This window comes from Oncorhynchus nerka, linkage group LG28, assembly GCF_034236695.1.
Source record: "Oncorhynchus nerka isolate Pitt River linkage group LG28, Oner_Uvic_2.0, whole genome shotgun sequence".
Classification (NCBI taxonomy): domain Eukaryota; kingdom Metazoa; phylum Chordata; class Actinopteri; order Salmoniformes; family Salmonidae; genus Oncorhynchus; species Oncorhynchus nerka.
Genome location: NC_088423.1, coordinates 68,374,645 through 68,393,405, shown reverse-complemented (window position 1 = coordinate 68,393,405; position 18,761 = coordinate 68,374,645). Strand labels below are relative to the sequence as shown.

At 44.8% G+C, this 18,761-nt stretch overlaps 1 protein-coding gene across 1 annotated transcript in view; it reads left to right on the top strand.

Moving 5' to 3' along the window:
- The window catches only part of LOC115118725 (immunoglobulin superfamily DCC subclass member 3-like), a 144,977-nt gene that overhangs the window by 83,809 nt on the left and 42,407 nt on the right, over positions 1-18,761 (top strand). Inside the window, exons 3-4 of the mRNA XM_065013047.1 lie at positions 17,114-17,258; positions 17,664-17,794. Coding sequence (XP_064869119.1) covers positions 17,114-17,258; positions 17,664-17,794 — 276 coding nt within the window. The remainder of the gene's footprint in view (positions 1-17,113; positions 17,259-17,663; positions 17,795-18,761) is intronic.

Below are 18,761 nucleotides of genomic sequence, written 5' to 3'. Positions count from 1 at the left end.
ATGCTTCTCCTCCTCCTGCTTGGGTTGTGGGTTGATAAGACCTACATAATGCTTCTCCTCCTCCTGCTTGGGTTGTGGGTTGATAAGACCTACATAATGCTTCTCCTCCTCCTGCTTGGGTTGTGGGTTGATAAGACCTACATAATGCTTCTCCTCCTCCTGCTTGGGTTGTGGGTTGATAAGACCTACATAATGCTTCTCCTCCTGCTTGGGTTGTGGGTTGATAAGACCTACATAATGCTTCTCTTCCTCCTGCTTGGGTTGTGGGTTGATAAGACCTACATAATGCTTCTCCTCCTCCTGCTTGGGTTGTGGGTTGATAAGACCTACATAATGCTTCTCCTCCTGCTTGGGTTGTGGGTTGATAAGACCTACATAATGCTTCTCCTCCTGCTTGGGTTGTGGGTTGATACGACCTACATAATGCTTCTCCTCCTGCTTGGGTTGTGGGTTGATAAGAACTACATAATGCTTCTCCTCCTGCTTGGGTTGTGGGTTGATAAGACCTACATAATGCTTCTCCTCCTGCTGCTTGGGTTGTGGGTTGATAAGACCTACATAATGCTTCTCCTCCTCTTGCTTGGGTTGTGGGTTGATAAGACCTACATAATGCTTCTCCTCCTGCTTGGGTTGTGGGTTGATAAGACCTACATAATGCTTCTCCTCCTCCTGCTTGGGTTGTGGGTTGATAAGACCTACATAATGCTTCTCCTCCTGCTTGGGTTGTGGGTTGATAAGAACTACATAATGCTTCTCCTCCTGCTTGGGTTGTGGGTTGATAAGACCTACATAATGCTTCTCCTCCTGCTTGGGTTGTGGGTTGATAAGAACTACATAATGCTTCTCCTCCTGCTTGGGTTGTGGGTTGATAAGACCTACATAATTCTTCTCCTCCTGCTTGGGTTGTGGGTTGATAAGACCTACATAATGCTTCTCCTCCTGCTTGGGTTGTGGGTTGATAAGACCTACATAATGAAATCATTTTTTTTATACACAGGTAAATGTATATATTCCCCTGTTTTTTCTCTCCCTCTGCTCGTTCTTTCCCCTGCCTCGGTCAATCCTTTATTCATCCCTTCATCTTCTCCCTGATTCGTCTCAGAGCGGAGGGCAGCCATGAATATGGATGAAGAGTTTAATCAGTGCAGGAGGGAAATAAATTGTGGCTGTGAGGCAGGCAGGGCCTCGCTCTGTGAAGCTCTGCTTTAACATTGACAGGAACCAACACAACACAGCACCTAATCTACATATTACCTTTACATTTGAGTCATTTAGCAGACGCTCTTATACAGAGCCACTTACAGTTGGTGCATTCATCTTAAAATAGCTAGGTGAGACAACCACATATCACAGTTGTATTAAGTCAATTGTTCCTCAATAAAGAAGTTGTCAGCAAAGTCAGAGCTAGTAGGAGGGGGGGGGGGTAAGACTGAGATGTTGCTTCTTTGAAGAGGTAGAGTTTCAGACGTTTTCGGGAAGATGGACTTGGACTCTTCTGTCCTAGCATCAGTGGGAAGCTCGTTCCACCAATGGGGTGCCAGGACAGAGAAGGGGCGGCCAAGAGACCAGAGGTGGCAGAACTGAGTGCTCGGGTTGAGGTGTAGGCTTGAAGGTAGGGAGGGGCAGTTCCCCTGGCTGCTCCGTAGGCAAGCGCCCATGGGCTTGTAGTGGATGTAAGCTTCGACTGGAAGCCAGTGGAGTGTATGTAGGAGTGGGTTGACATGGGACAACTTGGGAAGGTTGAACACCAAACGGGCTGCAGTGGTTTGATGGCACAAGCAGGGAGCCCAGCCGACAGAGAGGTACAGTAGTCCAGACGGGATAGGGCCTAGATTAGGAACTGTGCAGATCCTGATACGTCCAACCCTGAGAGGGTGGAGAGGAGGGTTCATGGATAGTTCACGGTGTCGAAGGCAGCGGATAGATCTGGGAGAATAAGAACAGAGGAGAGAGAGCCAACTGCTTTGGCAGTGTGGAGAGCCTCCGTAACACAGAGAAGAGCAGTCTCGGTTGATTGACCCGTCTTGACTGGTTAGGGTCAAGAAGATTGTTCTGTGAGAGATAGCGAGAGAGTTGATCAGAGACAGCATGTGTCGGTTTCTTGAGGAGGGGAGCGACTGGCCATCTTAAAGTCAAAGGGGATGCAGCCAGTGGTCAGGGATGAGTTGCTGAGGGAAGTGACGAATGGGAGGTCTCTGGAGAAGGGAAGAGGGGATGGAGTCAAATGGGCAGGTCGTCGGCCCGGCTGGACGTCACTAGTCGCACAATTAGTGGGGAGACAGAGGTCACGGTGTAGGGTAGTTCAGAGGTCAAGGTGTAGGAACAGTGGACTCTATAGGCTGGGTGAACCTCTTTTTTTCGAAGGGGGAGGGAGGAGAAGGTGGAAAAGAGTTTCCCAGGGTTGGAGGTAGAGGCTTGGAATTTAGAGTGATAGAAAGCAGCTTTAGCAACGGATACAGAAGAAGAGAAGGTAGACAGGAGGGAGTGGAAGAATGTCCCCCAGAAGAGAGGTTGTCCTCTGTTTTCGCTTAGCTGCCCACAGCCATGTTCTGTGAGCATGCAGTGGGTCTCTCAGCCATAGAGCAGATGGGGAGGGTCGAGGCGGCTGGAAGGAAATGGAACAGTGGGAGTCAAAGGAGGCTGAAAGGGAGGAGGGTAGGGTTGAAGAGGCAGAACCAGGAGACAGGAGGGAGAATGATTTAGCAGAAGGGATAGATGATAGGATAGAAGAGGAGAGAGTAGTGGGAGAGATTGTGACGGCGTAGGGGCTGGGTGGCTTGGGTTGGAGGAGAGAGGGAGAAACAAATAAACAAACAATTCTCCCATGAACTGTGATCTCTGTGATTTTCTCTGGTCTCATCACAGAGTGCCGTCCAGGTTGATGGCCATTAGTCACTACAACACAACAACACTTCAAGTCATGCATTAGGTATACCCTGTTTACCTGGCTGGTTGCATCACTGTCTGGTCTGTGTGGCGGTTCCATCCAACACATGGACCAGTTGGACGGCTCCACTAACAGATGGTGAAGGCAGTAAGAGTATGAGCCAAAATATATTTAATCTTCATGCTTGTTGGGTGCAAGGGTGCGACCCTCCCTAACAGTGACGGTGGCAATGACACACGGCTATTGCCAACATTGGGCCAGTAGTCACTCAGGGGGGAAGCAGTGGACCTCCCCTCTCAGAGCCAAGAGCTTTAGATTCCTAATGGTACCATCTATTGTGTTTGTGCGCTAGCATGTAAGTGTGTGTGTGTGTGTGTGTGTGTGTGTGTGTGTGTGTGTGTGTGTGTCATGCTGGGCGTGCATGTGTGTTGGTGGGGGGCAGTGATTTACACCACCATGTTGGGGTCCCAAATATGCATGATCCTGTGAAGTGCAGTGGAGCGCGCTGGGGCCGTCCTGCCCAGGCCAAGACTCCTTTCATAGGGGACGTGGGAGTGCCAGATGTGGGGCCATCCGTCACCTCCTATTCACACTCCCTCCTCACACCGACCCACCGGCCCCAGGCCCACTGTCAAGTTCACTGCCACCACACTAACACTGGAACAAGCTCTATGACACCAACTCTCATACATACAGTAGGGTATCGCACTCCTATTTTATAAAGGTCATTTTATAAACTTCCTCTGCCAATTTGTGAAAATAGACTAGTGTTTAGGCTGATCTGCTGACCACAAACATTGAGAATCAGATATTTATCCCGTCTGTGGCCCTAAGAAAGAATGGGCCTCAACAGTTACTCTCTAATGAGGGGGAAGTAATGGCTGTTTGGCTGAGGAGGATTGTGATGCCAAATGTCCATCAAAACTGGGCCTGTATAGCCAGCACCAAATGTATCTTTTTTATTTCTGGGGTGACAAAACGACAAGGAGAATAAAATCCAAGGAAAGAACTAATGGCATTTCCATTTGAATATAAATGGTATTTCACCCCAGATGTCAGTAAGCATTTTCGATATTTCAAGCTTCACATGAAAGGAAACTAAGAAAGAAAATGGCACTTTAAGAGGCAGGTTTTTCCTCATTGGAAAAAAACAGAAAAGCTTCCTTGGCGAGGAGGTGAATGAAATGACAGGAAGATGAGAGAGAGAGAGAGCGCGCATCTCATTTAATTCATAACAGCCAGTTGCATCAACTACTATTGGTGATATTGATTAGATATGTGGCCCTAGGCAACAGGAGAATGTCAGCGTGGATGTATAGCTTCTCTCCACCAACATCAGGTGCTGAAATTATTTTCTGTCCGTAAGACGAGATAGTGGAAATCTATTTTAAGGTACATTAGTTATGGCTCAGTATAGCCCCCCGTGAATGAATGGATGGACTACATGAGGGGAAATATAATAAGTGAAAATGGCTTTGACGGTTGAGTGAGATGGATGGCTTGTTGAGCCTATTGTTTTACGAGGGGGGATGCGTGATTTAATTATTAAAACTGTGAAAAGGCCAACCTGAAGACATGGATGTGCATAATAGTGGCGTAATTAAATTGCCATTCAATGTGAAAATGTTTGTCTTTCATCATCCTACCTCATCCACTGTGTCCCCCTCTGTACCTCATCCACTGTGTCCCCCTCTGTACCTCATCCACTGTGTCTCGACGCGCTCCTGCCATATTCTTTCCCGGGACAACCCCATTAACACCAGAGTCCCTCTCTACAGCCCCAGTGTTGATGCTGAGAGGGAGAAGGTGGTTTGAAATGACAAGCCAGTGAGACTGTGGGCCGTCAAAGCCAGATCGGCATGCTGCATCCGAAGCCATCCCCAGTGCAAAGCCTTTAATGAGGGGGTCATTTGGCAGGGGGGCCACCCTGAGAGGGGACAGGTTAAGAGGAGATCAGGTTCTTTCAAGTGGAGAATTCCAGGCCCCAATAGAATGGGAGTAAACTAGTGTTGCCTGTGTGTCCCAGCTGAAAGCCCTCTTGGTTATTTTTGTTACATACCCAGGATAATAGGTTTTGAATGGGCCATGTTGTGTCCCAGTTTAGGCTACGTGGAAAGAAACGTATGTGGTGAAGATACAGTGGAAGTAAAGTGTGTCATTGTCCCACACCACCTCAACAGGTGGCGGTGTTAACCCAACTGACAGAGGCGTTGTGACCACAAGCTGCCCTGTAAACACTCCCAACAGAACTAGGAAGTTCCAAACTTTGTTGGAGGACTTTTATCTTTTTGAAAGATGCATCTCCTCTCTGTCACTGCGCCGAGGCATCCACAGGGTAACCGGGTGATTTATTTAGTTACGAAGCCTGAATGTGAACACAAACACGTCTCTCTGTTCTCCCCTGTGTTCCACAGTGGAATGAAGAGGGTTCCTCTGAAGCCAGGGTGGGGAGGCGAGGCCTTGGTGTGATGCAAAGCTAATGAGATATTAAATGAGTGTCAGTGGCAGCGGCCTAGCTTTCTGAGAGCCGTTGTGCCTCTGGTCTGGTCTACTCTGTTGTATTCTGATGTGTTATGTTGTGCCGTACTATTTTATGTTGTGGATGACATGCAGGGTGAGGGGATTCAACCTGGGAAGACAGGGGCTCCTGTTGCCACACACACAAACATACACACACAGTGAGAGCTTGGCCACGGTGAGGGATGCCTCAGCCCACTCTAAGCATGTTAGTCACTGCCACTCATATGGGCTCTGTGTGGTTATTAACGACAGTGTTTGAAGTGACTTAATGAGCATGCATATCTCTGGCTAGTCAATTATTAAAACAAACGGCCCTCTCTGGGGTTTTTTTATTCTCGCACATCAAGGCTCGCCTTTGTTGCATTTTGCGCCAAAGTGCCCGTAAGCATCTACTAATGACGCTATTTTGTATGCACAAAATATGAACAATGACTGCATCAACAGTGGAAAAACGCTGCTAATTCATTTGTAATGGTACGCGACTTTGCTTGCGCCCGCCTTCTATTTTTCTACTTTTCTACCTCCCTCGCTTTTCTACCTCCCTCGCTTTTCTACCTCCCTCGCTTTTCTCCTCCCCTGTCTTTTCTGTCGTAGTCATTTAAATAATCTCTTAATTTTCACCATCTGTTGTGTTTTAATGGGCCCCACTTTAATTAGGCCTGCATGCTTATGTATGTTGAGAGGCTCAGTCTTAGGAGAGAGAGATAGTGAAAAAGAGGTAGGGAGAGAGAGACAGAGTGAGAGAGAGAGAGAAGGGCCTTCTCTTAGGGTTGGGGCCAGGGCTGCTGTGGGGCCCAGAGTCGCACCACTCTTTGTCCCTGGGTGGAGAGGCCAGGGAGGGCTAGGGGGGCCAGCGCCCTCACTTCACTACAACAGGCAGATCACGTAATGAGCCATCTCTGTGGGGTGGTCAGAAAGTGTAAGTTTCTGGTTTTCAAGGATACAGTATTTTCAACCTAACTTCAATTTCCCCTGAAAAACAGTATTTTTACGTCTGCTACGTTAGGTTACATAATGAGTGACATGGCTTTCCCAGCAGCCTCTCTGGCTGGCTCCATTTCATCAGAACAAAGCCTTTATGGTTGTCTCCTAATGACCTCGCTATCTTCCTCTCTTCTCTTCCAGCTACTAATGTATAGCTCTGGATACTAGCACAGAGCACTCTGAGGCCTCAGCCATAGTTGCTGTTTACAATATGAAAAAGGTCTTATCTTTATATGTCCTTTTCAAAGACATGTAGTCCCAATAATGCGCTAATTAGCTGCTCTGTGGCGGTGGTGTTTTTGTCCTTCAGTCACCACCATGCCTTTATGTTCACATGAAACTATGACACTAGAGATCCTTAACAAGAGATGAGCATCGCTGGCCTCTTCTTCTGTTCAACGGCGTCTACAGAAGGATGAAGACACACTAACCCTTCAAACACAAAGCCTTTGGTGTGTATACCCACGGCCTTGCGACTGTGTGGCTGTTTGGGATGTCTTTTATGAAGAGGTCTAATCATCTCATATTTGGTTGTGCTTAGGGAGAAATAGACTAGTTGAAACAGACTAGAAATAGACTCCTCAGTAGATATAGACTAGACTCTCTCTGTGTGTAGGCTAAGAGCTGAGCATCCCAGTCTCCAAGTTCCCTGCTCTATAATGAGGGTCTATGGGAGGAGATCTGGTGTGTTTTGGTGGCCCTGTCATAGATCAGTAGTGAGTCTATGGGAGGAGATCTGGAGTGTTTTGGTGGCCCTGCCATAGATCAGTAGTGAGTCTATGGGAGGAGATCTGGTGTGTTTTGGTGGCCCTGCCATCGATCAGTAGTGAGTCTATGGGAAGACATCTGGTGTGTTTTGGTGGTCCTGTCATAGATCAGTAGTGAGTCTATGGGAGGAGATCTGGTGTGTTTTGGTGGTCCTGTCATAGATCAGTAGTGAGTCTATGGGAGGAGATCTGGTGTGTTTTGGTGGTCCTGTCATAGATCAGTAGTGAGTCTATGGGAGGAGATCTGGTGTGTTTTGGTGGCCCTGTCATAGATCAGTAGTGAGTCTATGGGAGGAGATCTGGTGTGTTTTGGTGGTCCTGTCATAGATCAGTAGTGAGTGTATCTGACGTTGCTGCTACCTGCGGCGTGTCCATGTATGACAGGTTTAATGACACCCATCCATCTAACTTTATTTAGCATAGTGTGCACTGCGCCCGCTCCCGCAAATCCATCAATATAACCGTATTTAGGACAGACAGCGCCTCTCAATAAGGTACATCACCGTCAAGAGGCTAGAGGAAGCACGGTTCAGACAAGCCACATACAGCAAGGAACCAAATCCAATTGTAAAACACATTACAGATGTTATAGGGAAATGGGTTTTACTTGAGGTGAAAAACTGGGTTGTACTTGATCTAAATGACAGAGAGGTGACAGTGACTCACATTGGCCCTGTACCGTAGACTGATAGGATGAGAAAAACACAGAGTCAATCTCCTTCTAGCCAGGAAGACAACAAACTAATTACCATGGTGACTATCTGTATTAGAGGGTCCAGTCTTTGATAAGTACTGCACCCTGGAATGAGTTGCAGACAGCACCTTTGGACTGAGATAGGTGTGTGTGTGTGTGTGTGTACACTACGCTGCGTGTCATTGGGTCTCCATCCTCAGCCTCTCATCTACTGCAAAGTGTGTGGGTAGGAGCCTGGCGGCCCCCAGCCCTGAGACAGTGAGGGTGAGTGATGCGTGTGCTTATGCAAAATCTGCCGTGTCCCACCGTTTATGGGCTAATGCGTTAAAAGAAGAAAATGGTGAGATCGGTGAGATCAACACGCGCCACAGACCAGCAGAGTAATCACAGATCACAGCGGTGTGGTGGCCGGGGTGGAGGGTAGGAGGGTCTAGGGCCAATAAAACAGCACATCTGCATTAAAATGCTATCTTTAGGGTTCCTGTGCTGAAAATGCTATTTCAGGTTGCCTATTTAATGCATGTTGAAGCGGTGACTCTCCACGCTGGAATTGCATCATATACCATCTGCATGATTTATGGCCACCATTACCATTATACTGGTTTACTGGGAGGAGAGGAGCAAGAGGTTTTAGTGCTAGAACAACGTGTGCCCTCCCTGCCTGATGATCCCAAGAGCCTGAGGGGGCCCAGAGGGTTTGAGGTGGTGGTGGGGGTGGAATGGATGGGAGGTGGGAGTGGAGGTGGGGGTGGTAGGTGGGGGAGTGTTGGGGGGGCAATAACATTATAACATGGGAGTTCAATGGAGCCTCACAACATGGAAGGCTGGAGGTTTGGGAGTGCTGGGGAGCGACGTGTGTCTCTCTTCTGGCACCGTTAACTCTGTTATAACAATTAATCAGGACGGCTCATCCCATCCAATCCAGGGGAAACACACAGTACCAGTTAAAAGTTTGGATACTATGAAATAACACATATAGAATCATGTAGTGACCAAAAAAGTGTAAAACAAATCCAAATATATTTTATAAGTAGCCACATTTTTCCTTGATGACAGCTTTGCACACTCTTGGCATTCTCTCAACCAGCTTCACCTGGAATGCATTTCCAACAGTCTTGAAGGAGTTCCCACATATGCTGAGCACTTGTTGGTTGCTTTTCCTTCACTCTGCGGTCCAACTCATCCCAAACCATCTCAATTGGGTGTAGGCCGGGCGATTGTGGAGGCCAGGTCATCTGATGCAGCACTCCATCACTCAGCCTAGAGGTGTGTTGGGTCATTGTCCTGTTGAAAAACAAATGATATTCCCGCTAAGCGCAAACCAGATGGGATGGTGTAGCGCTGCAGAATGCTGTGGTAGCGATGCTGGTTAAGTGTGCCTTGATTTATAAATAAATCCCTGACAGTGTCACCAGCAATGCACACCCACACCATCACACCTCCTCCTCCATGCTTCACGGTGGGAACCACACATGCAGAGATCATCCGTTCACCTACTCAGCATCTCACAAATACACGGTGGTTGGAACCAAAAATCTCAAATTTGGACTCATCAGACCAAAGGACACGCAGTCTCCTCTAAACAGTTGATGTTGAGATGTTACTTGAACTCTGTGAAGCATTTATTTGGGCTGCAATTTCTGAGGCTGGTAACTCTAATGAACTGGTAACTCCTCTGCAGCAGAGGTAACTCTGTGTCATCCTTTCCTGTGGTTGTCCTCATGAGAGCCAGTTTCATCATAGAGTTTGATGGTTTTTGCGACTGCACTTGAAGAAACTTGAAATGTTCTTGAAATGTTCCGTATTGACTTACCTTCATGTCTTAAAGTAATGATGGACTGTCGTTTCTCTTTGCTTATTTGAGCTGTTCTTGCCATAAAATGGACTTGGTCTTTTACCACCCATACCTTGTTACAATACAACTGATTGGCTCAAACGCATTAAGAGGGAAAGAAATTTCACAAATATACATTCCAATTAATGGGTTTAAGCTCGTTGAGAGAATGCCAAGAGTGTGCTACTTTAAAGAATCTCAAATATATATTATGTAAAATATATAACATATATTTTGATTTGTGTAGTACTTTTTTGGTTATTTCATAGTTTTGATGTCTTCACTATTATTCTACAATGTCAGAAAATAGTACAAATGAGTAGGTGTGTCCAAACCTTTGACTGGTACTGTACATCACAGGGACGGACACTGTGTAACCCGTGAAGTGCCTTATCATATAGGTGGAATTTTATATTTTACTATCCATGTAGTTGTCACATGTATGTGTTTTGTCTGTTAAATCAAATCAAGCCCAAGAGATCTCTCCATCTTGGCTTTTTCCATTATTGACTGTCTGTCTGTTCGTCTGTATCAGACTCTTGTGTCCATCAGTCTGTGTGAAATTGTTGGATCACATTTGACATTGAGCAGGTTTCGTGGTATTTTCGTGGAATGCCATAAAAATCCCTTTGGGCTCTTCCAGGAATCGGAGGATCGAGGGGAGTCCCTGCCTGGCTGAGATAAAATGAGAGGTTTGACCCACTCTGCAACTGTGTTATATTACAGGGTCTGTGGGAGCTCGCTGATTTCCTATCCATGTCACTTTCTCAGTCCTCACACTCCTGTGGTGATTGTCATTGTGAAACCAGCTGCATCCAAGCATCCCGTTCCTCTCCCCCTGCACTCCTTAATGGATGGATCTCTGTCCTCTCTCAGCCTTCTATCCCCATAATTAGATCTGCTTAATTTACACTGTGGCTCTGTACTAGGAGCGGATGATCTGTTATAATGTCTTAGGGTTTCTGAACACTTGCCAGAGTAACACTCTATGAGGAATCCTAAAAAGGGTTATAAAAACAAGTCTACTGCTGACTGGAGAGCCGCTACTGCCGGCCTTCTGCCACACTGACTTACTGCTGATCAACCTGTGTGTGTGTTTGTGTTTCATATAGCCAGGTTTATACTCAGCCTCCTAGCAGTGTTGTGCTGTTGTGTATAAATACTGTGTGCTTCTCTTGTCTGTGTGTTTCTGTTGTGTATAAATACTGTGTGCTTCTCTCGTCTGTGTGTTTCTGTTGTGTATAAATACTGTGTGCTTCTCTTGTCTGTGTGTTTCTGTTGTGTATAAATACTGTGTGCTTCTCTCGTCTGTGTGTTTCTGTTGTGTATAAATACTGTGTGCTTCTCTCGTCTGTGTGTTTCTGTTGTGTATAAATACTGTGTGCTTCTCTCGTCTGTGTGTTTCTGTTGTGTATAAATACTGTGTGCTTCTCTCGTCTGTGTGTTTCTGTTGTGTATAAATACTGTATGCTTCTCTCGTCTGTGTGTTTCTGTGTGGCCGGTCTGTGTGTGTGTCAGTGTGGATTTGTAGCAGGCTGTGTTCCTGTGATGGCAGCGGGTGGTGCGGAGCAGAGCGGAGGTGTGGGCCTCTCTCTCTTTCTCTTTCTCTCTCTCTATGTGCAGCCTCACCATGTTTAATGCATGAGGGTTGAGGGCAGGGAGCCTCTGGGGGGGGTCGTGTCTGCGGGGACACACAACAGCCAGATCAGGAGACATGATGACTACTTGGCACAGATGCAACAGAAAGAAAGCTCTTTAATAAGGAGGTGATCGTCCCTCTTTTTTTCTCTCTTTGTTTTCTTATCCCACTCTCTTTTTGCCTCGGTGTCCTCTGTGTGCCTGTGACAGCGTTGGCCATGGGCTGCGCACAAACAGCAGCGTGTAATCGGTGTATGTGTGCGTACTTGCTTGTGTATACATGTGTGAAAACAAAGGGAGCTGCTTTAATCACATCAGTGATGTGCTCAGTCCTCTCTCTCTGTTTCTGTAGATGGTGTTCTGTTCACTAAGCTCCCTAGGCTGACTGTTCCAATACACCTACGTATATGTATCACCACCTCCGCACTGCCTCCAGGCTCTCCTTAAATCAATGTTCTACACAGGAACCTCTGCTGACACTCGTACAGTCTGATAGTGCTCTAGATTACAGTGGCCACTGCTTATATTTATATAATAGCCAAGTTTTAATTGCCAAGTTATCGTTACTCATTGTGTATTTGTTCCTCGTGTAATAATTGTTCTATTATTTTTCGATTTTTCACTCTACATTTTTGGGAAGGGCTCGTAGGTAAGCATTTCACTGTTAGTCTACACCTGTTGTTTACGAAGTATGTGACAAATAACATTTGATTTGATAATTATGATATAGGGTACAACTAGTTACAGTAAATGAGGGGCTCTGCTCAGAGCTGTGCTGCTGGATATGCCTAATTTTAAGGTAAAGGCACAGGGGCTTGACAGTGTTTTCATCCAAGAGCCTGTCACTGGGGTGTGATTCTCAAATATGGACGAAGCCATCGATGACATCACCCCATTGTTTCCTATGAGAATGCTCAGTGGCGCATTTATTTATTATTTTTTATTAACAACAAATCAATACATAAAGCATATGAGGGAACACAAGCATACATAGATTACAAACAATGGACAATCGAGCTAGGGGCGGGGCTAGGGGGTACAATATCACATTACAATTACACAAGGACCTTAAGGGACATGCATATACTTACAATTCTAACAGCTTTTTTGTTAGTAGAGCATTTAACCGTCTCAAAATACTTTTATTTTTGTAGTGTATGAAAATGTGGTTTTCTATTTGTAAATTTACATTTGTGTATATGAAATTTGGCCAAAAGAATAATGAAATGAATTACATAAAAATGTTTCAGCTTAGTTCTATTTTATGTAAAGTATCCAAACAGTACATCTCTCCACAATAGTGTAAAATCTTCATAAATGTGTTCAATCATAAACCTACTGATGTCTTGCCACAGTTTTCTTACATGCATACAATGCCAAAAAAGATGCAACACTGTTTCTGGGTTACAAAAGGAGCAATTTGAGTTGATGTTTTCCTTAAACTTCTTCATATAGTGGTTGGCAGGATAATATTTATAAATAATTTTAAAGGAAACTTCCTTAATTTTGTTAACAAGTAGGTATGTGTGTGGCAACATCCAAACTTTTTTCCAACAGATATTATCAATAAATCCATTCCAATAAGGCATGACATAAGGTATAGATACAACATCCTGCTGAAACAAGGTTCGTATCGCTCTGTTGTTGAATGGACCAAAAGAGAAACAAATCTTTCCTACTGATGAGTCAACAGGGTCAATAGAAGGTAGGCTCTGAGGGTCAGGTCTTGACACGTTCCTGAATAACATAGCAACACCTGAGGGCTCAGTGGCGCATTTAAAGATCAGGAAGTGTCATTTCAGCGTGTCACCATCTTGCTACATGAGGGAGTTTTTGGAAACATTGCATACGCAGTTTGAGCTACTCTAGCAGGCTAGCTCAGTGCTGCCCCCTCTCATGGAGTAGCTTAAATTGAAGGGTGACCGAGGTACTGCAGGCTTCCATTAGCAACTCAATTATCCGTTTATCTTCGTCTGTGTGTGGTTTTAAAGTAATTGGTTCAAGGACATATATCTGATGAAATCAAAGCCATGATTGTGTTCAATGTTTTTTTATATACCCACGAATATTGACCACGAAGATTGCCGTTTGGAGTAGGTTAGGCTAATTTCATTGTGGCCACACAAGGTTGCTAGTCTCAGATAGGGATATTATAGTTGGGTCCTTGAGAGAGGCAATAATCCTAAAATGCCTCAGTTAAAAATGAGCTGTTTAAATGTATAGTGTGTCTGGGAAAACAAAACAGATGTTGGCCGCCTGTACAGTACATTTGTCAGGCTGGGTAAGAGTGTCAGAGGCAAAGGAATCATAGCATTCTAGTACTGGTAGTAATTAAGAAATATTAGGCTACTGAAAGTATGTGTAGGGCTTTACAGAAGCCTTATTTCTCCCTGTCCTTTATTGTATGTAACCTCTGAAGAGCAAGCAGTCAGGGTTGGAGGAATTCTAAATGAGCTTGGTAAAATTTTAATCAGAACGGTGGTCTCTATGCATCCATTTGGAGACTTTAGGGTCAAGTCTTGACAGGGAATGCAGCATTTCTCATTAGAGCTTAGACTGAAACGCAACTTATTAAATGTTAATTGACGACACAATTGACGACACAGTACAGCACGGGCTTACAATGCTCCAGCAACATTTCAGCACATCTTCGTCATCTTCTTCCTCAGTCCTACACGTTTCCAGAAGGCCATCAATGTTTTTCCCTCTCTAGGCCTCATTTCAGTTCGGACTTTTTTCTCTTTTTACTAACTCTCTCCCTTCGCCTTTGTTTTGCGGGGAATTGGGGCTAACAAAAACAACACGCTACAAAAACGACTGTGTGAATGCGGTTCCGCTCCGGACGTAGCGAGCTTTCTGTGGGATCCGTAGAGCCGCGCGGGGTTCTAGCTTAGCTTAAATACATTTACCAGTTGAAAAAGAACAGATGAACAGGGCAAGGAGGGGGTCTAGGCCTCTTGTCATGCTAAGAGTGTTCAGATAAGTCCTGCTTGGTCCAAGTTAATTACAGTTGACATTTAAATAAGTGCACTTGTCTTGAAGACGGTGGAAGAGCTGAGAAAAAGACAGGCCTCTCTCTAATTGAGTTTGTGTTGCGTACCCCACCCCCACATCACAGCACCGAGCCCACATCACTGCTTTGTTCCACAGGGAGCTGATATGTGAAATGCAGCTGCCGAAAGTGGAAAAACACATTATGGATGTAACTGCGCAAGTGTTTTTGTGGATTCTGCCATGTTCTCTTCCAGAGATGATGTTGTTTGAAGCATAAACCTGCAGTATGTTCTATTATTTTACATGTATAAAGTGAGATCTCCCCAAATGTCAATTTACACCTATGGAGATCAACAAATTCACTGTGGCTATGTGTGTGTTATGTGTTAACAATTGGAGTGAGCCAGACTGGACTGTCAGTTCCATGAAGCAAGTTTGTATTGTGGTTTTTGAAGTGCGTGAAGACACAGGAGACCTTCAGAGGTTTTGATGTTGAATCTCACACTGTAGCATCTTTCAAAGCACTTTACGGTAGGCTACATTATATGAAATGGTATGGCATCACTGTATAATCATCCAATCAGATGGAATTGGAATGGATCCTATATGATGCAATCTAGGCTATACATTATATGCGTCACTTCCCATACTATTCTCCTATATCCATGTGAGTAGCGTCTACCCTACATTATGGATGAATGAGCACGGTTAATCGAATATCTGGATATCTGAATGGAGTTAACTTTTCAAAAAAAAAAAAAGATTTTTTTGGGTTGCGTATTTTGACAATTAAAAAGATTTGTCTAAATGAAATGTGATTGTCCATGTTACGTTGTCGCACACAAGGATATACCATGACGTTTGAAATGCTTAATTGAATAAAACAACTAACTTTAGAATTTAGCTACTGCTGTTTCAGACCTCATGTGGCTTTAACAGTACATTGTTTACAGTTGCACACTGTAAATGTAGTCTACAGTTCTGAGGACGCACAAGTGATTGTTTTATTTTGAAGCTAATTGTCTCTCTCATGGGCAATGGGTTATGGGTTGCTTTTTACATGAAAAGGCATTTTACTATCATAGCGCATTTAGCCCTGACAACGGAATGCTATTTTCCCCCATTCAAATAGCGATTAACCTACAGGCGGTCCACAACACTGACACAGATCAATGCAAAGCACTCATCAGAAAACTTTTTTGTTAACATACTTCTCTTTCACTGCTGCTGTTAGCCTAGGCTGCTGTTATTCTAGTCTGCTGTTAGCCTAGGCTGCTGTTATTCTAGTCTGCTGTTAGCCTAGGCTGCTGTTATTCTAGTCTGCTTTTAGCCTAGGCTACGGGTATTCTAGTCTGCTGTTAGCCTAGGCTACTGTTAGTTTAGGCTGCTGTTAGCCTAGGCTACTGTTATTCTAGGCTGCTGTTAGCCTAGGCCGCTGTTATTCTAGGCTGCTGTTAGCCTAGGCTACTGGTATTCTAGTCTGCTGTTAGCCTAGGCTACTGTTAGCTTAGGCTGCTGTTAGCCTAGGCTACTGTTAGCTTAGGCTGCTGTTAACCTAGGCTACTGTTATTCTAGTCTGCTGTTAGCCTAGGCTGCTGTTAGCCTAGGCTACTGTTAGCTTAGGCTGCTGTTAGCCTAGGCTACTGTTAGCCTAGGCTGCTGTTAGGCTACATTTTGTGAAATTATATAATTCCCTACACCACTGTCCTCTCCCACCTGCCCCCTTCCTTTCCTATATCTCTGTCCTCTCCCACCTGCCCCCTTCCTTCCTTAAATCCCTGTCCTCTCCCACCTGCCCCCTTCCTTCCTTAAATCACTGTCCTCTCCCACCTGTCCCCTTCCTTCCCTACATCACTGTCCTCTCCCAACTGCCCCCTTCCTCTATTTGACCATACTGTTTAATCACTGGGCACAGTAAAAGGGTGCTAATTGGACTTCATTTATCTAGTTTAGGAAGTGACCTGGCTGACTGTCCGTCGTTTGGACACAGCACTACAGTACATCTGCAGCCCTGGCCTGGCCACTCACACTGTCATTACTCTCCCCCAGAACCCTATTGTTTGTATATAAATGTCCCTCCCCATCTGATGGAGCACTCACTACAGTGGTTCAGTGTTTACTCTTTATCCATGGAGCTGTTGTCAGAGGTCTCTGTCTCTGAGCCCAGCTGTGTTTGTTAGCATAGCATAGCATATGAGCCGAAGCGATCTAGGAGCCTCTCATTTACTCAGTGTCACGGCTAACTAGGAACCTTTCATTTACTCATTGTCACTGATGGGTGCCAGATTATCCAAGCACAGGCTTTCCCCCTAGAACTAGAGGTAATGATCACTAGGGTTCCCTGCACAGTGGTTGCTGACAGCAGAACACAGGTAATTACCTAACCACATGGCAGCTCCCTGCCCTGGTCAGACTGCAGTCTCGTCTGCTCATTTGGTTAATATTAATGCAATATGTCTGCTCAAGGTTAAGAGCCGCCCAGTGTTGCTTTAGATAAAGCCACTGGATTATGACTCATTCCACTGAAAGATGGAGACATTATTTACTTTTTTGAATCTTTTTTTTTTGCCAACAAGTTAATTGCCTTCGAGTGCGGTATAAAAATAACTGTAGGTAATACCTCCCTGGTAATTGGTTGATTAACTGGGCTGGTGTGCCACTGAGTTTAGGACATTAGTACGCTGGTACTGTACATGGCAGGAGTATTTACTGTAGGCCTATACGAAAGACGCTTTAAAAAAAAAAAAACATTTTCAAACATTGAATTGACCGCTGCATCTCCCCTTTCTCTCCAGCGATGACGGAGTTCCATGTCCAGCCGCGGTCAGTGCGTGCGGAGGAGGCAGGCATGGGGCGGTTCCAGTGCCAGATTCACGGCCTGCCTGAGCCTGCCATCAGCTGGGAGAAAGATGGCCGCTCCGTGGACACTAAGGATGAGAGGTACAGTAAAGTAGGGTTCCTCTGTGTTAATCACCTCGGCTGTGCCTACCAACTACTGTAGGTCTACTGTACCTGCACACAGAACTCTGGCTGTTAACACATTCACTGTAGCAGTTTCACAACCTTCACTTACCTGTTACCCAGCCAAACCTCACTAAGCTCAGATCAACACCACCTGGAATCCAGTGTCCCTTGTGTCTGTCTAGCTGTTTGAAATTGAGTTTACGTTGCATGTGTAAACACACTTAATCAAGCAAACAATGATCTACTCCCTTGATTCTCTTTCTTTTTCTCTCCCTCTCTCTCTCTTCTCCCCCTCCCTCTCTCTCTTTCACTTTCTCCCTCTGCCCTCCCTCCCCCACCCTCTCTCTCTCCCACCCTCCTCCCATTCCTTCTCTCTGGCAGGTATACCCTGCTCCCCACTGGTGTTCTGCAGATCACAGGTCTGCGTCAGGAGGATAGTGGTGTGTTTTGCTGTGTGGCCCACAACAGTGCAGGAGTAAAGCACAGTGCCGGGGCTCGCCTCACCGTCTCAGGTCTCAATACTCATACATACATACATACATACATACATACTAGAGGTCGACCGATTATGATTTTTCAACACCGATACCGATTATTGGAGGCCCAAAAAGGTCGATGCCGATTAATCTGCCGATTTAAAAAAAAAAAAAGAGATGTATTTGTAATAATGACAATTACAACAATACTGAATTAACACTTATTTTAAATTAATATAATACATCAATAAAATCAATTTAGCCTCAAGTAGATAATGAAACATGTTCAATTTGGTTTGAATAATGCAAAAACAAAGTGTTGGAGAAGAACGTAAAAGTGCAATTTGTGCTATGTAAGAAAGCTAACGTTTCAGTTCCTTGCTCAGAACATGAGAACATATGAAAGCTGGTGGTTCCTTTTAACATGAGTCTTCAATATTCCCAGGTAAGAAGTTTTAGGTTGTAGTTATTATAGGACTATTTCCCTCTATACCATTTATATTTCATTAACCTTTGACTATTGGATGTTCTTAACTTCTTGCGGCGAGCCATCCCGGATCCGGGATCGTGAATACAGCCTCAAGCTCATTACCATAACGCAATGTTAACTATTCATGAAAATCGCAAATGAAATGAAATCAATATGCTAGCTCTCAAGCTTAGCCTTTTGTTAACAACACTGTCATCTCAGATTTTCAAAAATATGCTTCTCAACCATAGCAAAACTAGCATTTGTGTAACAGTATTGATAGCTATTGATAGCTAGCATTAGCATTTAGCGTTAGCATTCAGAAGGCAACATTTTCACAAAAAACAGAAAACCATTCAAATAAAATCATTTACCTTTGAAGAACTTCGGATGTTTTCACTGAGGAGACTCTCAGTTAGATAGCAAATGTTCCGTTTTTCCTGAAAGATTATTTGTTTAGGAGAAATCGATCCATTTTGTGCGTCACGTTTAGCTACTAAAAAAACCTGTATCCAGGATTGTGTAAATCTATCC